At 21.4% G+C, this 23,617-nt stretch overlaps 10 protein-coding genes across 10 annotated transcripts; 3 read left to right on the forward strand and 7 right to left on the reverse strand.

Moving 5' to 3' along the window:
- Positions 1–259: 259 nt before the first annotated feature.
- Positions 260–1,648, reverse strand: DDB_G0290561 (hypothetical protein; the record flags this gene model as incomplete). The annotated part of the gene is made up of 4 exons (XM_630559.1): positions 260–505; positions 551–846; positions 912–1,430; positions 1,621–1,648. The coding sequence occupies 4 exons, from the start codon at positions 1,646–1,648 to the stop codon at positions 260–262; spliced, it is 1,089 nt and encodes a 362-aa protein (XP_635651.1).
- Positions 1,649–2,337: 689 nt separating this feature from the next.
- Positions 2,338–4,644, forward strand: cupH (ricin B lectin domain-containing protein; the record flags this gene model as incomplete). The annotated part of the gene is made up of 1 exon (XM_630560.1): positions 2,338–4,644. One exon carries the CDS (start codon positions 2,338–2,340, stop codon positions 4,642–4,644), a length of 2,307 nt encoding a protein of 768 aa, XP_635652.1.
- Positions 4,645–5,405: 761 nt separating this feature from the next.
- On the reverse strand, positions 5,406–8,601 carry DDB_G0290565 (hypothetical protein; the record flags this gene model as incomplete). The annotated part of the gene is made up of 3 exons (XM_630561.1): positions 5,406–5,515; positions 7,196–7,624; positions 7,689–8,601. The coding sequence occupies 3 exons, from the start codon at positions 8,599–8,601 to the stop codon at positions 5,406–5,408; spliced, it is 1,452 nt and encodes a 483-aa protein (XP_635653.1).
- A 461-nt stretch (positions 8,602–9,062) lies between these two features.
- DDB_G0290567 (hypothetical protein) lies at positions 9,063–10,517 on the reverse strand (the record flags this gene model as incomplete). The annotated part of the gene is made up of 4 exons (XM_630562.1): positions 9,063–9,431; positions 9,472–10,113; positions 10,273–10,310; positions 10,376–10,517. 4 exons carry the CDS (start codon positions 10,515–10,517, stop codon positions 9,063–9,065), a joined length of 1,191 nt encoding a protein of 396 aa, XP_635654.1.
- Positions 10,518–11,334: 817 nt separating this feature from the next.
- Positions 11,335–12,307, forward strand: DDB_G0290659 (short-chain dehydrogenase/reductase family protein; the record flags this gene model as incomplete). Its single annotated transcript, XM_630563.1, has 2 exons — positions 11,335–12,174; positions 12,275–12,307. The coding sequence occupies 2 exons, from the start codon at positions 11,335–11,337 to the stop codon at positions 12,305–12,307; spliced, it is 873 nt and encodes a 290-aa protein (XP_635655.1).
- A 446-nt stretch (positions 12,308–12,753) lies between these two features.
- DDB_G0290569 (hypothetical protein) lies at positions 12,754–14,355 on the reverse strand (the record flags this gene model as incomplete). The annotated part of the gene is made up of 2 exons (XM_630564.1): positions 12,754–13,877; positions 13,944–14,355. 2 exons carry the CDS (start codon positions 14,353–14,355, stop codon positions 12,754–12,756), a joined length of 1,536 nt encoding a protein of 511 aa, XP_635656.1.
- Positions 14,356–14,463: 108 nt separating this feature from the next.
- Positions 14,464–14,880, reverse strand: DDB_G0290661 (hypothetical protein; the record flags this gene model as incomplete). The annotated part of the gene is made up of 1 exon (XM_630565.1): positions 14,464–14,880. The coding sequence occupies one exon, from the start codon at positions 14,878–14,880 to the stop codon at positions 14,464–14,466; it is 417 nt and encodes a 138-aa protein (XP_635657.1).
- Positions 14,881–16,391: 1,511 nt separating this feature from the next.
- Positions 16,392–18,612, reverse strand: DDB_G0290571 (hypothetical protein; the record flags this gene model as incomplete). Its single annotated transcript, XM_630566.1, has 2 exons — positions 16,392–17,515; positions 17,583–18,612. The coding sequence occupies 2 exons, from the start codon at positions 18,610–18,612 to the stop codon at positions 16,392–16,394; spliced, it is 2,154 nt and encodes a 717-aa protein (XP_635658.1).
- A 1,325-nt stretch (positions 18,613–19,937) lies between these two features.
- Positions 19,938–21,281, reverse strand: DDB_G0290573 (hypothetical protein; the record flags this gene model as incomplete). The annotated part of the gene is made up of 1 exon (XM_630567.1): positions 19,938–21,281. One exon carries the CDS (start codon positions 21,279–21,281, stop codon positions 19,938–19,940), a length of 1,344 nt encoding a protein of 447 aa, XP_635659.1.
- Positions 21,282–22,101: 820 nt separating this feature from the next.
- Positions 22,102–22,261, forward strand: DDB_G0290643 (hypothetical protein; the record flags this gene model as incomplete). The annotated part of the gene is made up of 2 exons (XM_630568.1): positions 22,102–22,140; positions 22,178–22,261. 2 exons carry the CDS (start codon positions 22,102–22,104, stop codon positions 22,259–22,261), a joined length of 123 nt encoding a protein of 40 aa, XP_635660.1.
- Positions 22,262–23,617: the final 1,356 nt, after the last annotated feature.

Consider the following 23,617-nt stretch of genomic DNA (forward strand, 5'->3'; position numbering starts at 1 on the left):
AACCATAAATCAGTGACTGATTTAGGAATTGATCCAACGACAAATGGTATTTTAATATTATAGAACAATAATTTTTTTTCACTTTCTGGTATAATACCTGGTGGGAGTAATTGGTTAAAACCATTATTAAATGAAATGGATTCAACTGAATTAGGAATTGACCCAATTTGTAAATTTAAATTAATTCCATTATAAAATTATAATAATATAACGCCATTTGGAATTGAACCAACCTTTAATTCACTTTTAATATATAAACTTAATGTTGTATACCTCCAGGTATCAAAGAAATGGTTTCGATTGATAATGGTTGATTAAATCCATCTTCTAAGCAAAGATTATCAACAGTTTTTGGAATTGATCCAATCTCTAATGAATGTTTGATATCTCTTAAATATAAATATTTGACACTTGAGGGAATAATACCTGGTTCTAATGATTGGGAAAATCCATCACAAAAACCCAAACTATTTACAGTATTAGAAATTGAACCAATCTTTAATGGCTTTTTAATGTAGAATTAAAATTCCAACACTAGAAGGAATAATACCATCTCCAATTGATTGATTAAATCCATCATGAAATGTAACCACCCAACACTTGATGGTATTGATCCTTTTACTAATGGTGTTTTAATATCACATATCACTAAATATTCAACACCAAGTGGTAATACCCCTGGTTCTAAACTTTCTTTAAATCCATCTAATAATATTACATCCTTTATATTTTCATTTGATTTGAGTTTTAATAAACTACCACAATCTTCTCCAAGTGCAATTTTAACATTATTTTTTGGTAATTCACTGTTCTCTGAATATAAATAATACTTTCCAATACCAATTTCTATTTTTAAAATAAAATGTTAATATACTTTTATTATTTACATATATACTTGTAATTAAACATACTTTTTATAAATTTATAATTATTTTCATCAATTTCAATCTTAAATTTTTCATTTAATTTACTATTATTATTATTTTTATAATTATTATTATTATTATTATTATTATTATTTAGTTCATAAATTAATTTTAAATTATTTTTAATATCATCAATTATTTGATTATTGAATTTAATGATTTGATTATTATATTCTTTTAATTTATTTTGATTATTGATATTTATATTATTTTTTAATAATAATAATGATTGTTGATATTGTTTAATAAGTTCAATTGTATCAGTACCTTTATAATAACCTATAATATCTTCATCACCATAATCATAATCATCATAATTTTGTTGAATACTATTAATATTTTTTATTGAAATATTTAATTTATCAATCATTGATTTTTTATTATTATTATTATTATTATTATTATTATTATTATTATTATTATTATTATTATTATTATTATTATTATTATTATTATTATTATTATTACTATTATTGTCACCAATTAAATCTGTAACATCTGCACCTTCAATTCACTATACACCAGTAAATGATAATAATCAACAACCTCAACTACCATCACAACCCAATGAAGAATTTCAATTTACTGTACCAACTACTCCAAGTGATAAAAAGAAGAAAAGGGGTAGTTTTTCAAGTAAATTAAAAAGATTAAGTATAACATTTTCCAAAGATTAAAAATTTTTAAATTTTACTTTTTTTCTTTATAGAAAAATCTATCATTTAAATATCAAAATAAAAAAAATCTATCACAATCTATAATCAAATCTTTTTTTTTTTTTTTTTTTTTTTTTTTTGATTTTTTGGTGTTTTGAAGATATTTTTTATTTAAAATTAATAATTATTTTTTAAAAAAAGGTAGAAAGATAAAAAAACAAAAAGGTTTGGATAAATTATTTAGTGAGAGGCTTCAAATATAATAAATAAAAAATAAATATAAAAAATTAATTTTTGGGTCTGAGGTTGAAGTCACACAATTTTTAATTTTTTTATTTTAATTATTTATTATTTTAAATCAATTTTCAAAAATACTGTTTTTAAGATTGGCATTTTTTAGTGTTTTGAAGATATCTTTTTTTCGATAATTAGTTTTTTAAATTTTTTTATTTTTTTTATTTTTTTTTTTTTTATTTTAAAGATTCGCACATTCACCAATTAAAAAACACAAACCCTAAAAAATGTAATGAGTGAAAGATAACACTCCATTTTGACACCTGCTTGTGTTGAATTGAACAAAGATCTAAATCATGGGTTAAAAAAAAAAATAAAAAAAAAATAATAATAATAGACTTAAAAAAAAAAAATATAAATACTTTAAAACTTTTTTTTTTTTTTTCATTCCCAAAAATAAATTAAATAACTTTTAAAACAAATAATTTAAATAAAAAAATAAAAAAATAAAAAATAAAAAAATGATTAATATTGAAGATATTTCAAAATCTTCAAACCAAAGTGAAGAAAAACAATTAAAAAGTACAAGTTCAAAACCAAAATACTCATTCGCAGCAAAAAGTTTATTCAAAGGTTCAAATAATATTACACCATATTATTTATCAACCAGTAATACATTCCAATGTGTAGCATCTGAGTCAATTCAAACATGGCTTCTTTCGGATGATGGTCATATCTTTACATCCAGTGGTAATTTTGTTTTAGATGTTTCATCAGGTGGTTATTTTGTTGAATTAGTACAACTTAATTCAAATTCAAAAACTCAAATTTGGACAATTGATACAACAAATAATAAAATTCAAAACCAAGGTAATGGTAATTACCTTGATATCGACTGTTTCAATATTTGTGTTGCACCTTTAAATGGAAACGCAACTCAACAATGGACAACTTTTAGAAGAGCACCAATTCCAACTGGTAATTGGGGCTACTTTCAAAGTGAACAATTGGGTTCAAATAATTATTGGGGTTTAAGTGTATTAAATAATAGTACATCATATAATACTAGTGTAGTAATGAATAAAGTTCAAGCAAAATCAAAAGGTCAAATTTGGCAAATGACAAGCGATGGTCACATTTTATCACGTTTGGATGGTAATTTAGTATTAGATATTGGTCCATCAATTAATGGTAGTACAACAAACTATTATTTAAATACCAATGTTTACAAAGCAAATGATCTAATGCAACAATGGGGTATCAACGAAAATAATCAAATATTCAATCAATATTATCCAAATTTATGTATTGGATTCGTTGGTCAACTTGGAGTTGATTCAACTGTTAATTGTGTATTAGCTCAACCAAGTAGTGCTTGTGATACTTGTTTCCAATGGATTGCAAATCCAACCTATTCATTAAACCAAATTGTTAGTGAAGTACCAGAACCATTTCCAGCTTACACAAGTGGTGATTTATTAGCATCATATCAATACCTTAGTAATGATGCAACTTCTAATTTTACTGATGATATTAGATCACTTTATACAGGAATCAATGTTAGTTTACAATCCTTTTTAAGTATTGTCACCAATGCAACTTGTCCATCATCAATTCATTCAACTGAAGATTTTTCAAATGTTCAAAATCAAATCAAAACTGAACTCATCTATGCAATCGATGTCCGTTTAGTATTTGAAAACTATTCTGGTTTTTATAGTAAATTATTTAGTCAAGGTAGTTCAAATTTAACAAATTTAGCAAATTTAATTAATGTTGATATGTCATCTAATCAAATGGTTAATGCAAATTATACTGATGCAATTACTAGTATTTTTTATTCACTTATTTCAGAGATTCCAGTAGGTGGTTCAATAATTGCAAACATTGGTCAATCAGCAGTAGAATTTGGTGAATTAATGTCTCAAAGTAATTATCAAGGTGCATCAACCTATCAAGTTGAATTAAGTCAACTCTACACTCATTTAAATACAAACTATGAAAATGAAATGGCAAATGCTCAAAGTATGAAGGATACCATTTTACAAGATTGGGGTATGATGAGTAAAACTTATGCATTATGTTTCTTACCAACCAATGATCCTTCCTCTCTCAATATGAATGGGTTAGACTTTGAAAAAATTTCAGATGTTGCATCTGTAGCTTACGAAATTGCAATGATTCAAATGTTATTACCAACTACTTATCAAATTTACTTTACATCAGCTGGTTATTGGGTACCATATTCAGATGGTGATTTCGCTTATAGTGATAACTCTGGAACCTATATTATGGCCACTATCAAGTATAGTAATTCTTATCCTCCAAAGGAATTGACTGATAAGTTATGGAATAATGGGGTTTCAAAACAAGAATTTTTCTTGTCAGCTTATGGTTGGAATTTAGCTACCTCGCTCACCTACTACAATACTACTAACCAGTATAGTAATATCTTTAAATTAGCCTTTCCAACAATTAAAAATTTTACAGGAGTACCAATGCAATTTGTAATGACCAATGATGGTGATAATCTTGGTAATTTCACAGTCAAAACTCATTTTGCAAAATTCTTTTCAACATATTACAGTGTTGGAGATCTTGGTCATCATTATTTCGACATTGCTGTAACTGATATTAACAAAAACAAGGTTGCAAATTTCACAGTTGACATTAAATTAAAAGCTCTCGAAGGTAGTTATGTTTCAATCAAAACTGGTTCATTAGTTGTTCAGCCAGGTTATGCTGTTGGTAATCCAATTTGTAATCAAGGTAGTTATTCTCTAATGTTTTCTGCTTCAATTTTAATTCCAATTTATAAATCAGAATAAAAAAATAAAATCATCAGAATATAAAAACCAATTTATATTCTTATCAATTATTAAAAATTAAAAATAAAATAAAATAAAATAAAATAAAATCCTTAATCGACTATAAAAAAAAAATTGTTGGATGGTGAAAAGAAAATGATCCCCAATAATAAACTAGTAGTAAATAGTTGAGTTATTATTTATTATTTATTTTTTATATTTTTTTTAAAAATGATTTAATTGAAAAGGAAATTCTATGGGTTTGTAAAGTTCCACTGCCATGATGAACATTGAAACCCACAACATTGCATTCTAATAATGAATCATGTTAGCACCAGTATCAATATTATTGATTATTTGAAGTGAGTTGTTGAGTTTGGCCTAATCATAAACCAGGTACACATAGTTTATCAGTGAAGGAGGCGTTTGGATGATTGATTGTGTTGTTGGTTGAGATGAATCGAAAAGATTACCTTAGTAGCTGATAGAGGTGTTGAACTATTACTACTATATATTATTATTGTTGTTGTTGTTGTTGTTGTTGTTGTTGTTGTTGTTGTTGTTGTTGTTGTTGTTGTTGTTGTTGCATTATTTACCAAGTATAAATCCTTTTGAATTGAATTAATAGTCTCATTGCTCCACGATAATTGGCAGTAGAAGTGGCGATTGACTACTATAATCAGAATCCTAAATTTTTTGTCTTGAAATAGGTGGTGTTGTTGCTTGTGTTTCTGTTACAAATAAATTTGTAATAATTAGAACAAAGGAAATTACCACCAATATCAATAGCCTTGAGAAGGTGGATCACTAGTTCTACATAATTGATGAATGGAATAACAAGTATGAGTACGGGTATACCCAGAACGACTAACAGAATCAACGGCGGAACAAACTTTTTGTTTTAGTTTACATCGTGGACAACCATAGCATTACGAATGTAGAACTATGGTGGATTATTAAAGATATCAAACAATGGATGTCTTGCAGGGTATACGTTGATACAACTGAAGTGACTTGGATACGATCAGGTTTCTCCAAACAAATCCAATGATAGATTGCGATGTTTTAAATTTATTCTTCATATAAACCATATGGTTGAAAAGATTGTTACAGATTTACCACCTGTGATAACAATGGGTTGCATCAATCAACTTCAGAGCGTAGATTTCATGAATTCTCTGGCTTGTTGAGATTTTGTCTCATTTTCTTTTTCAGAGTTACCATTTACTGGCTAGATTCGAAGAGTAAGAATTGATTCATGAGCTGCAATTGTTTCGATTGTGATGCTGGTGATTTGATATTGTTGTTGATGTTGTAGTTGATGTTGAAAAAAATAATTTTTTCTATTGCTCAAATGAAGTTATTATTGGTTTTATGGTGGGAAAAAAAATAAAAAAAATGTTAAAAAAAAATTATTTTTTTCAAATTTAATTATTTTTACAACTTAATTTTTTTAATAATTATAAAAAATAGAAAAAAAAAAAAAAAAAAAAAAAAAAAAAAAAAAAAAAAAAANACCAAATTAATTAGCAGCATCAAACATTAATCGGTGCACAACAATTTTTATTTTTACACATCAAATCTCACCTATATTATTTCAATATCTCACATAAAAATTTATAATTTAAATTGATCTTAGATTATATGATAAAAAAAATCATCAAATTTAATTTTTTTTTTTTTTTTTGATGAATTAAATTTCATTAATTTAGTAATAGTAGTTTTTGGTTCTTCATATCCAAATATAATTTTATTTTTATATTCTTAAATAATTTATTAGAATAAAAAAGATTTTTTTTATTTTTTATTTTTTATTTTTTTTTGAAAGATATTTATGGTTGTGTTCAATTTTAAATTTGTAATCTACAAATTAAAAATAGTAATCCAAAAAAGAAAAAGAAAAAAAAAAAAGAAGATATTTACTTTTTTGATCAAAAAAAAAAAAACTAATTTCTTTAATCAATAAAACATTAACAATTTTTTACTTATAAAAATTTCCTATTATATTTTTTTTTTTCTCCATAAAAAATTTACTGTTATAAATAGTTTATCTGGATTATTAAAATAATTTTTTTTTTTTTTTTTTTTTTTTTTTTTTTTTTTTTTTTTTTTTTTTTTTTTTGGTGATTAACAATTAAATATTAAATTAAATTTCATCATCAGTTAGGAATAGTAGTTTTTGTTCTTCAAATTCAAAAATTTAATTTTATTCTTATTTTTTTATTTTTTTTTTTGAAAATTTTATAACAAATAATGTCATTTTAATTTCTGGTTTCATTGATTGGAATATTTTGGGTATTGATCCTTCAATTAGTGGTGTATTCATTTTCCTAATGTTAATTGCTTTATTGACTTAGTACAGTAGTATAATTTTGTATTATTCTATATTTCAATTTTTTTTAATAATTTCTACAGATTTATCTAATTTACAAATATCTAATGATTGATTGAAACTTCTTTGTAAAATAATTTTTGGTATATTTTTGGGTATTGATCCTTCTATTAGTTAGATCAAAGAAATGGTACCTGATATATCTCAACTTTAAAACTCTGACACTTGAGGGAATAATACCTGGTTCTAATGATTGGGAAAATCCATCACAAACATAAAAAATATTTACAGAATTGGGGATTGAACCAATCTTTAATGGCTTTTTAATGTCGTGTAGAAATAAATATTGAACACTCGAAGGAATAATACCAGCTTCAATTAATTGACTAAATCCATCATAAAATGATAACCACCAAACACTTGATGGTATTGATCCTTTTACTAATGGTGTTTTAATATCACATATCTCTAAATATTTAATACCAAGTGGTAATACACCTGGTTCTAAACTTTCTTTAAATCCATCTAATAATATTACATGCTTAATATTTTTATTTGATTTGAGTTTTAATAAACTACCACAATCTTCTCCAAGTGCAATTCTATAATTATCTTTTGGTAATTCACTGTTCTCTGAATATATATAATACTTTTCTCCAGTACCAAATTCTATTTTAAATTAAAATGTTAAAATAATTTTTTTATTTAAATAAATACTTGTTATTAAACATACTCTTTATAAATTTATAATTATTTTCATCAATTTCAATCTTAAATTTTTTACTATTATTATTACTATTATTATTAATAAGTTCATATATTAATTTTAAGTTATTTTTTATATCATTAATTTTTTGATTATTGAATTTAATGATTTGATTATTATAATTTTTTAATTTATTTTGATTATTGATATTTATATTATTTTTTAATAACAATAATGATTGTTGATATTGTTTAATTAGTTCAATTGTATCAGTACCTTTATGATAACCAATTATATCTTCATCACCATAATCGATATCATCATAATTTTGTTGAATATTATTAATATTTTTTATTGAAATATTGAGTTTATCGATCATTGAGATATTATTATTTTTACTATGATTATTATTATTATTATTATTATTATTATTATTATCATTATTGATTGAAGAGGTTATATTTGCATTTTTTGATGAGTTTTCTTGGAATCCTGTTTCTAATTGTTTTTCGATATCTAATTCAAGTATTGAGAGTATGTGATGAAGTTTTTTAAATTCTTCTTTGAGTAATTTTTTATTTTCATCATTTTGTGATTGAATTTCATTGAAAATTTCATTGGAATCTTTTAATGTTTGTTTATTATTTCCAATTCTTTCAAGTAATTTTGGATAAACATCATCTTTAAAATTATTCATCATTGAAAGAATGTTTGATGTTGATATTGGTTCTAATCCGTGACGATGATGAGAACCATTAATGGATGTACATAAAATACAACATGGTATTAATTTACAATCTAAACATAAAAGTTCCAAATTTTTACTTGGATGAATTGAACATTTTTTATTTTTATTATTATTATTATTATTATTATAATTATTATTATTATTATTATTATTATTATTATTATTATTATTATTATTTGCTAATGATATCATAATATAAATTAAAAAGGTGTGATAATTTTTTCTATTATTCAAATGAAGCTACTATTGGTTTTATGATGTTAAAAAAAACAAAAAAATTTTAAAAAAAAAAAAAAAAAAAAAAAAAAATAAAATTTCTTAAATCTTTTGAGTGTTTGTTTTTAAATTTGTAATCTTCTCACACCCACACTCAGACATACCCACACCCTCAATTATTTTTTTATTAATAGAAATAATAAAAATTAATTAACAGTAACTTATTTAAATGTTAAAAAAAAAAGTTCCAAATACAATCAAATCCATAACATTTTGATACTCAATTTTTATTTATTTTATTTTATTTTATTTTTTTATTTTCCAAAAATATTTAATATTTGGATAATAAAGTTCATTTAATTTCTAATGGTTTTGTTGATTAGAATAAAAAAAAAAAAACATAATATTGTAATATAATTTTTTATTATTCTATATTTCTAAATTAATTTAATAATTTTTACAGATTTATCTAATTTACAAATATCTAATGATTGATTAAAACTACTTTGTAAAATAACTTTTGGTATATTTTTGGGTATTGATCCTTCAATTAGTGGTGTATCCATTATTCCTAATGTTAATTCCTTTATTGAATTTGGAATGATTCCTGGTGTTAGTTGATGTTTGAATCCTTCATAAATACTGAGATAGGTTACAGAATTTGGTATTGAATTTACTTCTAATGATTGTTTAGTATCATATAAATATAAGAATTTCACTCCATCACTAATTATACCTGGTGTTATTAATTGATCAAAACCATTACAGAAATAAATTAGTGACTGATTTAGGAATTGATCCAGCAACTAATGGTACTTTAATATAAAAGAACCACAAATATTTTACACTTTCTGGTATAATACCTGGTGAGAGTAATTGGCTAAAACCATTATTAAATGAAATGGATTCAACTGAATTAGGAATTGACCCAATTTGTAAATTTAAATTAATTTCATAACAAAAGTTTAATGATTTAACACCATTTGGAATAATACCTGGTTCTAGTGATTGAGAAAATCTATGAAGAAATATCAATGTTTTAACTGTTTTAGGAATTGAACCAATCTTTAATTCACTTTTAATATTATTTAAACTTAACTCTAGTATACATTCGGGTATCAAAGAAATGGTACCTATTGATAATGGTTGATTAAATCTATTTTCTAAACAAAGATGAAAAACAGTATTTGGAATTGATCCAATCTCTAATGAATGTTTGATATCCCCTAAGTTTAAAGAACTGACTTTTGAGGGAATAATACCTGGTTCTAATGATTGGGAAAATCCATCACAAACATGCAAATGAGTTACAGAAATAGGAATTGAACCAATCTTTAATGGCTTTTTAATGTCGTGTAGATACAAATATTTAACACTATAAGGAATAATACCAGCCTCAATTAATTGACTAAATCCATCATGAAATGATAACCAAACAACACTTGATGGTATTGATCCTTTTACTAATGGTGTTTTAATATCACATATCTAAATATTCAATACCGAGTGGTAGTACACCTGGTTCTAAACTTTCTTTAAATCCATCTAATAATATTACATGCCTAATATTTTTATTTGATTTAAGTTTTAATAAACTACCACAATCTTCTCCAAGTGCAATTTTATCATTATCTTTTTGCAATTCACTGTTCTTTGAATATAATACTTTTCACCACTACTAATATCTATTTTTAAAATAAAATGTTAAAATACTTTTATTTTTTACATATATACTTGTAATTAAACATACTCTCTATAAATTTATAATTATTTTCATCAATTTCAATCTTAAATTTTTCATTTAATTTACTATTATTATTATTATTATTATTATTATTATTATTATTATTATTATTATTATTATTGTTGTTATTGTTTGTTAATGATATCATAATATAAATTAAAAAGGTGTGATAATTTTTTCTGTTGCTCAAAGGAAGTTATGGTTTTATGATGTGAAAAAAAAAAAGAAAAAATGTTAAAAAAAAAAATAAAAAAAAAAAAAAATTATTTTTTTCAACCTTAAATTAAGTGTTTGCTTTTAAATTTGTAATCTACTCAGGCACCCATAATTTAATTATTTTTACAACTTAATTTTTTTTAATAATCATAAAAATAGAAAAAAAAAAAAAAAAAAAAAACAAATTAGCAACATCAAACATTAATCAATACACAACAATTTTTATTTTTACACATTAAATTTTACCTATATTATTTCTATATCTCAGATTATTTGATTTTTATCATCAAATTTAATTTTTTTTTTTTTTTTTTTTTGATGAATTAAATTTCATTAATTTAGTCATATCCAAATATAATTTTATTTTTATATTCTTAAATAATTTATTAGAATAAAAAAAGATTTTTTCTTTTTTTTTTTTTGAAAGATATTTATGGTTATAATAAAATAAAAAAAATGATAAATTAATTCGTCACCAAAAAAAAAAATGGTGTGTTCTTTTCGAATCGGGCTTTTTTTTATTTTTTTTTAATTTTTTTTTTTTTTTTTTATTATTTTTACTTTCCCACTTTTCATATTTAAACTAAAAAAAATCAAAAAATGTAAAATTAAAGTATTTATCTTTTTAATATTAAAAACAATAACAATATATATAAATTAATAAATAAGTTACTCAATATTAAATTATTATTATTATTATTATTTTTTTTTTATTATTATTATTATTATTATTATTATTATTATTAGGAATGTCACAAAATGATAAGAAAGTTTTTTATATTACTGGTGCAAGTAAAGGATTTGGTTTAGAATTAACCAATCAATTACTTGAGAGAGGATTTAATGTTGTGGCAACTTCAAGAAATAAACAACAATTATCAAATAGTGTGAATAATAAATTTGTTACAAATGATAACTTTTTAGCATTACAAGTTGATCTCACATCCAATGAATCAGTAAAGAATTCAATTGATGAAACAATCTCAAAATTCACTCGTATTGATGTTATCATTAATAATGCAGGTTATTCACAATGTGGTACAATTGAAGAATTAACAGATAAAGAAATTAGAGATAACTTTGAATGTAATGTTTTCGGTGTTATCTCTGTAATTCGTAATGCACTTCCACATTTACGTATAAATAAGTTTTTTGCAAATGGGCCTAGAATAATTAACATTTCATCAATTGCTGGATTTACAGGATCATTTCCAGGATTTAGTATTTATTCATCAACTAAATTCGCATTGGAAGGTTTAACAGAAGGTTTGAATGAAGATTTGAAAGAGTTTGGTATACATGCATCAACTGTATTACCAGGTTATTTTAGAACATCATTTTTAGAGAAAGGTTCAGTGGCAGTTCCATCACATCCAATTAAAGAATATACAGCAGTTAGAAAAATTCAAGAAATTCATGAAAATCAAATTAATGGTAATCAACAAGGTGATCCTGTAAAAGGTTGTAAAGTTATCATTGATCATGCATTATCTGAAAATCCAACAACTCATCTTTTCTTAGGTCCAGACTCAATGAAATATGCTCAATCCAAAATTGAAGCAATTCAAAATGATATCAAATCAAATTATGTATGTTTTTTTTTTTTTTTTTTATTTCATTAATAATTCTTTATTTAAATCATAATATTAATATTAAAATTTTTATCATTATTGTTGAACATAAATTTAGGATGCAGCTTCTAAAACTGATTTCACAAATTAATTTAATAAATAAAAATAAAAAAAAAAGTACAATTTACTATTTAAAAAAAAAAAAAAAAAAAAAAAAAAAAGTTTTAAAGTAATTTCTAAATCACCAATGGTTGTTTTATATGATCTTTTATTATTAAAATCTTAAATATTATTCAAATTAAAATTTGGTACAATTTATTTTTTATTTTAAATTTTTCTTAACTTTTTTTTTTTTTTTTTTTTTTTTTTTTTACAAAGTAAATAAAAAAAAAAATACAAAAAAACTTAAACAATTAAAATCAAGATGTCATCAATTAATTTATGATCATGAAAAAGATAAGGATTAATTAAGAGCTGGTATTAATTTGGTTAAAATTAATTGTTAAAGCTAAAGAATTGTTTTCTCAAAAAAAAAAAAATCTATTTAAAAAATGAAAAACTAAATAGAGTAATGTGTTTTTTATTATTACTATTTTTCTAATTTTGTTTGATAATTTCCACAGATTTATCTAATTTACAAATATCTAATGATAGATTGAAACTTCTTTGTAAAATAATTTTTGGTATATTTTTGGGTATAGATCCTTCAATTAGTGGTGTATTCATTATTCCTAATTTTAATTGCTTTATTGAATTTGGAATGATTCCTGGTGTTAGTTGATGTTTGAATCCTTGATAAATACTGAGATTTGTTACAGAATTCGGCATTGAAATTACTTCTAATGATTGTTTAGTATCATATAAATATAAGAATTTCACTCCATCACTAATTATACCTGGTGTTATTAATTGATCGAAACCATTACACAAATATAAATTAGTGACTGATTTAGGAATTGATCCGACAATTAATGGTGATTTAATATTACAGAACCATAAATATTTTACACTTTCTGGTATAATACCTGGTGAGAGTAATTGGTTAAAACCACTATTGAACCAAATGGATTCAACTGAATTTGGAATTGAACCAATCTTTATTTCACTTTTAATATTATTTAAACTTAACTCTTGTATACCTTCAGGTATCAAAGAAATGGTACCGATTGATAATGGTTGATTAAGTCCATCTTCTAAACAAAGATATTCAACAGTTTTTGGAATTGATCCAATCTCCAATGAATGTTTGATATCTCCTAAATTTAAAGATCTGACCCCTGAGGGTATAATACCTGTTTTTAATGATTGGGAAAATCCATCACAAACATACAAACTTTTTACAGAAATAGGAATCGAACCAATCTTTAATGGCTTTTTAATGTCGTGTAGACATAAATATTCGACACTATAAGGAATAACACCAGCTTCAATTGATTGACTAAATCCATCATAAAAAGTTAACCGCCTAACACTCGATGGTATTGATCCTTTTACTAATGGTGTTTTAATATCACATATCTCTAAATATTTAATACCAAGTGGTAATACATGTGGTTCTAAACTTTCTTTGAATCCATCTAATAATATTACATGCTTAATATTTTCATTTGATTTAAGTTTTAATAAACTACCACAATCTTCTCCAAGTGCAACTTTATCATTATCTTTTGGTAATTCAATGTTCTCTGAATATATATAATACTTTTCACCAATACCAAATTCTATTTTTAAAATTAAAATGTTAATATACTTTTATTATTTACATATATACTTGTAATTAAACATACTCTCTATAAATTTATAATTATTTTCATCAATTTCAATCTTAAATTTTTCATTTAGTTTATTATTATTATTATTATTATTATTATTATTATTATTATTATTATTATTATTATTATTATTATTATTATTATTATTAATAAGTTCATATATTAATTTTAAATTATATTTAATATCATCAATTATCTGGTTATCGAATTTAATGATTTGATTATTATATTCTTTTAATTTATTTTGATTATTGATATTTATATTATTTTTTAATAATAATAATGATTGTTGATATTGTTTGATTAGCTGAATTGTATCAGTACCTTTATGATAACCAATAATATCTTCATCACCATAATCATAATCATCATAATTTTGTTGAACATTATTAATATTTTTTATGGAATTATTTAATTTATCAATCATTGAGTTATTATTATTATTGTTATTATCATTATCGATTGAAGAGGTAATAGTTGTATTTATTAATGTATTTTCTTGGAATACTGTTTCTAATTGTTTTTCGATGTCTAATTAAAGTATTGAGAGTATGTGATGAAGTTTTTTAAATTCATCTTTAAGTAATTTTTTATTTTCATCATTTTGTGATTGAATTTCATTGAAAATTTCATTGGAATCTTTTAATGTTTGTTTATTATTTCCAATTCTTTCAAGTAATTTTGGATAAACATCATCTTTAAAATTATTCATCATTGAAATAATGTTTGATGTTGATATTGGTTCTAATCCATGACGATGATGAGAACCATTACTGGATGCACATAAAATACAACATGGTATTAATTTACAATCTAAACATAAAAGTTCAACATTTTTACTTGGATGAATTGAACATTTTTTATTATTATCATTACTATTATTATTATTATTATTATTATTATTATTATTATTATTATTTTTATTATTATTATTATTATTTGCTAATGACATCATAATATAAATTAAAAAGGTGTGATAATTTTTTCTATTGTTCAAATGAAGTTATTATTGGTTTTTGGTGGTAAAAAAAAATAAAAAAAAAATAAAAAAAAATTATTTCCAAAATCTTTAAGTTTTTATTAAAAAAAATTTAAAAAATTAATTTAAAAATAGAAAATGATTAAAAAAAGTGGTCGTAAACAACAATTTTTTACATTTTTATTATCTTTTTTCATATTATGTATAATGTGCCTTTGATTATTACAAATAATTTATTAGAATTAATTCATTCTTTTTTCTTTTTTTTTTTTTATGGTTAACCTAAATAAATTTAGGATGCAGCTTCTATAACTGGTTTCACTGATTTTTAATAAAAAAAAAAAAAAAGATGTACAATTAAAATATTAATTTCATGATAATGTTTTTTGGAAATTAATTTTTTTTTTTTTTTTTTTTTTTATTACATTATCATGAAATTGTTGAATTTGAAGATGATATATATCTTAGTTCTTCTTTTAAAGTGTAAACTTCACGTTTTAAAGTGGAAACTTCATTATTTAATTTATTGTTTTCATCCAATAGCGATTTATATTAATTTTGATTTGGTAATTGATCTCTTAAACCATAAAAACATAAAAAACTTGGTATACATCCATCCAAAATATGATTTTTTATATCAGAAAAGTGTTTACCTTTTGGAAAAAAAAAAATGAAAAATAAAATTAAAAAAAAAAATGAAAATTTTTTTTTTTTTTTTTTTTTTGGTCATTTTTAATAAAATTTAAGGGAGTCACTTTGCATGTAAATTATTGTTTAAAAAAAAAAAAAAAATTTTCAAAAAAAAAAAAAACATTTTTTCTAATAATATTTAAGGGAGTCGCTTTAAAAAAAAAAATAAAAAAAAAAAAAAAGGCGAAATTTTTAGACCCAACCACCTTAGTAATATTAAAAAAAAAAAATATCTGATTGGTGCAATTATAATTAATTAACTCTAGTAAAGAGTAATGATTTTTTTTAATTTTTTTCTTTTATTTTTATTTTATTTTATTTTATTTTTTAATAAATAATTAATAGAAATAAAAAAAAAAAATACAAAAAAAAAAAAAAAAATAATAAAAATGGATGAAGCGCCAGCAATTAAAATTTTAGATAATATAATAAACTCAACAACATTGATGTAGTACTATTGATGTAAGAATTGAAAAAAAAGATTAAGAAATTAAACAAGAAACTTTACAATTAAAATCGTTTCAATTGAAGAAGAGATTAAAAACTCAAACAATTAAAATCAAGATGTCAACAATTAATTGATGATTATGAACAAGATAAAGATTTAATAAGTGTTGGTATTAATTTAGTTGATGAATTAAATGTTGGGGCTATTCTCAAAATGGTTTTAAAATTGAGAATTTGTTAATTAATTATTATTTTAATTAAAACAATAAAAAAAAAAAAAAAAAAAAATCAATTTAAAAAAATAAAAACTTAATACAGTAATATAATTATTTATTACTATTATTCTATTATAATTTAATAATTTCTACAGATTTATCTAATTTACAAATATCTAATGATTGATCAAAATTATATTGTAAAATAATTTTTGGAATATTTTTGGGTATTGATCCTTCAATTAGTGGTGCATTCATTTTTCCTAAATTTAATTGCTTTATTGAATTTGGAATGATTCCTGGTGTTAGTTGATGTTTGAATCCTTCACAAATACTGAGATTTGTTACAGAATTTGGTATTGAATTCACTTCTAATGAAATAGTATCACATAATTGTAAGAATTTCACTCCATCACTAATTATACCTGGTGTTATTAATTGATCGAAACCATTATAGAAATTTAATTCAGTGACTGATTTAGGAATTGATCCAACAACTAATGGTACTTTAATATTATAGAAGAATAAGGATTTAACACTATCTGGTATAATACCTGGTGAGAGTAATTGGTTAAAACCATCATTAAACTGAATGGATTCAACTGATTTAGGAAGTGATCCAATCTTTAATTCACTTTTAATATTATTTAAACCTAACGATTGTATACCTTCAGGTATCAAAGAAATGGTACCGATTGATAATGGTTGATTAAATCCATTTCCTAAATTTAGATGAGCAACAGTTTTTGGAATTGATCCAATCTCTAATGAGCGTTTGATATCTCTTAAAATTAAAGATCCGACCCTTGAGGGAATAATACCTGGTTCTAGTGATTGGGAAAATCCATCACAAACATGCAATTGAGCTACAGAATTAGGAATTGAACCAATCTTTAATGGCTTTTTAATGTCGTGTAGATATAACCATATAAAACTCGAAGGAATAATACCAGCCTCAATTGATTGATTAAATCCATCATGAAATGATAACCGCCTAACACTTGATGGTATTGATCCTTTAACTAATGGTGTTTTAATATCACATATATCTAAATATTCAATACCAAGTGGTAATACACCTGGTTCTAAACTTTCTTTAAATCCATCTAATAATATTACATCCTTTAAATTTTTATTTGATTTAAGTTTTAATAAACTACCACAATCTTCTCCAAGTGCAATTTTATAATTATAAATATCTTTTGGTAATTCACTGTCCTCTGAATATATATAATATTTTTCACTAGTACCAATTTCTATTTTTAAATTAAAATGTTAATATACTTTTATTATTTACATATATATACTTGTAATTAAACATACTTTTTATAAATTTATAATTATTTTCATCAATTTCAATCTTAAATTTTTCATTTAATTTACTATTATTATTATTATTATTATTATTATTATTATTATTATTATTATTATTATTATTATTATTATTATTATTATAATTATTATTCTTATCATTATTATTAATAAGTTCATAAATTAGTTTTAAATTATTTTTAATACCATCAATTGTTTGATTATCGAATTTAATTATTTGATTATTATATTCTTTTAATTTATTTCGATTATTGATATTAATATTATTTTTTAATAACAATAATGATTGTTGATATTGTTTAATTAGTTGAATTGTATCAGTATCTTTATGATAACCATTAATATCTTCATCACCACAATCGTAATCATCGTAATTTTGTTGAATATTATTAATATTCTTAATTGAATTATTTAATTTATCAATCATTGAGTTATTATTATTATTATTATTATTATTATTATTATTATTATTATTATTATTATTATTATTATTATTATTATTATTATTATTATAATTATTATTATTATTATTATAATTATTATTACTAATATTTTTATTATAATTACTATTATCATTATCATTATCATTATCGATTGAAGAGGTAATAGTTGCATTTATTAATGTATTTTCTTGGAATACCGTTTCTAATTGTTTTTCAATATCTAATTCAAGTATTGAGAGTATGTGGTGAAGTTTTTTAAATTCATCTTTGAGTAATTTTTTATTTTCATCATTTTGTGATTGAATTTCATTGAAAATTTCATTGGAATCTTTTAATGTTTGTTTATTATCTCCAAATCTTTCAAGTAATTTTGGACAAATATCATCTTTAAAATTATTCATCATTGAAAGAATGTTTGATGTTGATATTGGTTCTAATCGATGACGATGATGAGAACCATTACTTGATGTACATAAAATACAACATGGCATTAATTTACAATCTAAACATAAAAGTTTCACACTTTTACTTGGATGGATTGAACATTTTTTATTATTATTATTATTTATTAATGACATCATAATATAAATTAAAAAGGTGTGATAATTTTTTCTATTGTTCAAATGAAGTTATTATTGGTTTTTGTGTTGTAAAAAAAAAATGAAAAAATGAAAAAAAAAAAAAAAAAAAATTTCTTAAATCTTTAAGTGTTTGATTTTAAATTTGTGATATAAAATTAAAAGTAATTTTAAAAAAATTAAAAAAGATTATAAATTAATTTATTTTATTCTCAGGTCAATGCAATATGCTCAATCTAAAATTGATTCAAAATGATATCAAATCAATTATGTGTTTTTTTTTTTTTCTTTTATTTAAATATCACTATATTAATATTAAAATTTTAATCACCTAAATTAATTTAGGATGCAGCTTCTAAAACTGATTTACTATTTAATAATAAAAAAAATGTTTTAAGGGTAATTTCTAAATCACTAATGGTTGTTTCATATGGTCTTTTATTAAAATTAACATTGGTGCACTTTTGTTGGAATTTTTTTTTTTTTCACCTTTTGACTATATATTTTTAATATCTAATTGATACTATTTTTAAAAAAAAAATTAGCAAAAAATAAAAAAAAGTTAATTAATTAAATCAAAGAAAAAGTCAAAATTTGTATTTTTTTTTCTTAATTTTTATTCAAAAAATTTATTTTTCACTTAATTTTTTTTTATTTTTTTATTTTTTTTTTTTTTAATACAAATAAAAAAATAATAAAAATGGACGATGCATTATATTTGATTTTTTTAATTTTTAATACCAACATATTTAAAACTGGATTATATATATATATCGTTAAATCTTCAAGTGGAATTCGTAAAAAAATTAATATCTTAAGTCTTTAAGCGGGATTCACAAAAAAAAAAAAAAAGTGAATCCCACACCAAAAAATTGTTGTTTGACCCAATTGTATGAGTTATTTGATGTTTTAAAACACAAAGAAATGAAACAATTAAAATCAATTCAAGAAGAAAATGAAAAATCAATCCTTGCTCAAGGTGGAAATATCAATTTAATGGAAAAATTTTAAAATCAAATATAAATCAAAATAGATTCTCATAATTTATAACTAAAACTTAAACAATTCAACAATTAATTAATGATTCTTAACAAGATATAGGTTTATTAAGTGATGGTATTAATTTAGTTGATAAAAAAAAATGCTGGAGCTAAAGAATGGTTTAAATCAATTGATTTTTAATTAATAATTAAAACAATAAAAATAAAAATAAAAATAAAAAATAAAAATAAAAATTTTATTTAAATTATTTATTTATTTATTTAATTTAATTTAATTTAATTTATTTGAATATAATTTTTGATGTGTAATTAATTATTACAAAATTACATATCAAAACCAAAGCTTAAACCAAAAATTGTAGTTTGGCCAATTGTATGAGTGAATAAACATTGAAGTGCACCACTTTGAGTTATTTGATGTTTTAAACCAATTTCTAATTGCCATTTTGTACCATACAATTTACTAATTCTTCTAATACCAAATTCAGTTGCAGAAGTTACATGAACGATCTTATAATGAATAGTTTCAAAGAATCTTGATCCTCTGGTAATTCTATTTTTATAATCAAATAAAAATGGTAATCCTAATATTGGTGGTCTATTATCATCATTATTATTACTATTATTACTATTATTACTAATAGCTGATGGTGATGACGATGATGATAATGATTCATTTAAATTATTATTTACACTCATACTTCTACTAAATGAATTTGATTCATTATCACTATTTAAAACTTTATTACTAAAATAATGATCAGAGAAATAACGTGACATATCACCTAAACGTGAAGTGATTTCTAATGATGATAAGAATGTATTCTTACCGAATTGAAAGAACATATGGTGTTTTAAAACTATACGATTTGATTTCTTGTTGATTGGGATATCAAATTTTAACCAACCATATCTACCGAAATAAGTGAATTTTGGATTTATAAATGGTGATACTATCATACGACTAAATGAATGAACTCTAACACCAACTGCACCGCCAACTTGGAAAACACTTGCAAAATTACGTTTATAGATACTATATATGTTTGGTATAACAATACCAATATCACCCTCCCTTGATCCACGTGGTGTTTCATACCATGATATTGAGGTTTTAATAGGTGGTGGTGAATGTAATGATGATCTACTAATATTGTTGCTATTACCAACGCCACCGTAAAACCCATTAACTTGTTTTTCATATGTTACTTTTAATCTACTATCTAATGATCTAGCTGAAACTCTTAATCCATCAAATAATGTATATTGTAAACATCCGAATATGCTACCTATATTATTTGTTGATGCTTGAAATAATTTAAATTTTGATGGTATATTTACTGGATCCATTAAAGTATCCCTTGAAATATCAATTGGTAATCTTTTATTTAAATTATAATTATTATTATTATTGTGTTGTTTATTTGTAGTAGTATTATTATTACTATTATTGTTATTACTACCACCACTATGTGTGGTTGATGTTATATTATTATTATTACTATTTTGATTATTTACATTTGATTTAATATTACTACTATTTAAATTATTTATATTACTTTTATTATTATTATTATTATTATTATTATTATTGTTATTTGTATTTGTATTACTATTATTTATATTATTTTCATTTGACTCGGTATGTGTAAAAAGTTTTTCGCTCATCTCGATCTATTTTCTGCTTTTCTTGTGTTTGTGTTGCGTTTGTGTTTGTTTGTGTTGTGTGTTTATGAACGTATTTATGTTTTATTATTATTTTTTTTTTTTTTTTGTAAATCAAAGTATACTTGTTGAATTAAAAAAAAAATTAATTTAAAAATTTCAAAAATAAAAAAAAAATAAAAAAAAATAAAAAAAAATAAAATTATATATTAGAATGGCTTGACATAGGTTTTGACCATTAAGAAAAAAAAAATAAAAAAATAAAAAAAATAGATAAACACAATATATGTAGATTTATAAATCACACCCAAATTTATTATTTTTATTTTTTACCTTTTTTTTTATAAATATTCCCACACCCTTACTATTTTTTTTTTTTTTTTTTTTTTTATTTTTTTTTTTTTTATTTTTTTAATAGTCAAAACCTATGTCTAGCCATTATTTTTTTTTTAGTTTAATTCAAATCTAGACTTTTAAATTTTAATAGTTATAATAATTCTCAAAATATTAATATGTCTAAAATTAAACAAAATTGAATATGATAAAATAAATTTTTTTTTTTTTTTTTTTTAATGACTAAATTTTATTCTTAATATAAAGTTTTTGGAATTTAAGAATAAAATTATTAATATACCATGATTTGAGAATGGATTCTTATTTTAGGGAATCAAATTCTGAAAAAAAAAAAAAAGATTATTGGTTTAATAAAAAAGAATTTATTTTAAATTTGAAATGGAGAAAAAAAAAAGGTGAGATTGGCAGGAGATAGAACCTAGGTGAGGACAGCAAAACGGAACAGGAACAAAAATATTGGATTTAATAAATGGTAGTAAATCCAATATTTTTTAGTGAAATTGGTATTGTTTGATATATAAATTTATTTTATTTTACATATTTAGATTATTTTTCTTGAAATCTTGGTTAATGGTCAATTTGAGGTTCACCAATTTTCATTTTTACAAGAACTTCATCTTGACCTTTGATAACATGACCTATATGATGAAAAAAATAAAAAAAAAATAAAAAAATTATAAAAAAATAAAAAAAAAGTAATAATTACAGTTTTTGATACTTAGTTTAATTTACCTATTTTGATTATATAAAATTTTAAAAATATAATAATGGTTTTAAAAAATGATGTCAAAAAAAAAATATATATATAAATTTATTTCCATATTTAGTTTTTTGTTTAATTATTTTATTTTATTTTTTTTTAATTTTTAAATAAGGATTAATCAAAGTTTTGGTGTGAAAAAAAAAAAAAAAAAAAACTATATTAAATCTATCTAATTCACACAAAAGTATATCGATTTATATATCTCAATTCATTAAATAAATTCTTATATTGAAAATTATAATTGATCTTTTATCAATTATTTTTAAAACATGATTAATTAAAAATTACTTATCACACACACCATTTAAAAATTAAAAAAATAAAAAAAAAAAAATAAAAAATAAAAAAATAAAAAAACTATTATTATAAAATTTTTTGATTCTGATTGTGCTATATTTAAACAAAATCAAATAATTTAGTATTTTTTTATAAGAAAAAAAAAAAAAAAAGATTAAAAAAAAAAAAAAAAAAAAAAAAAAAGGGACCAGATTATTTGAAAAACTCCTAGTATTGAAAAAAAAAAAAAAAATAAAAAAAAAAAAATAAAAAAAATGTATTTTTGGTATTTTATGTGTGGTTGATTGCAAGTGAAAGTATTTTTATCTTCATCTGTTTGATAACTAATCATATAATTATTTTTTTTTTTTGGAAAAAAAAAAATAAAATTATAAAAAAAAAAAAATAAAAATATTTCCACCCACACACACGTTAACGATTTGAGAGAAAAAATTTTTTTTTTTCTTTTTTTTTTTTTTTTTTTCTTTTTTTTTTTTTTTTTTTTTTTGTTCTTTTTTTTTTTTTTTTATATTGTGACAAGTGTTTTAACTGTTTTTCAATATAAAAAAAAAAAAAAAATAAAAAAAAATAAAAAAAATAAAAAAATCAAAAATTTTCTCTTAACAACCAACCCAATCAAATTTTTGGTTTTTCCATAATAAAAAAAACATTTTTTTCATTTTTTTTTTTTTTTTCATTTTTTTTTATCATATAAATTTTTTTTTTTCTTTTTTTTTATTTCCATTTTTTTTATCGCCTCACTTTTTATTTTGGAATTATATTTTCTCTTTATTTCTTTTCTATATATAGATAAATTTTTTTTAGAAAAACTAAAAAAAAAACCTCAAACAATTAATACAAGTATGTAAAAAAAGAATTTAAGAAACTTTATAAGAAAAAAAAAAAAAAAAAAAAAACAAATAAAAATAAAAATTTTTTGAAAAAA

Source organism: Dictyostelium discoideum (genome assembly GCF_000004695.1).
Source record: "Dictyostelium discoideum AX4 chromosome 5 chromosome, whole genome shotgun sequence".
In the NCBI taxonomy this organism is placed as follows: Eukaryota; Evosea; class Eumycetozoa; order Dictyosteliales; family Dictyosteliaceae; genus Dictyostelium; species Dictyostelium discoideum.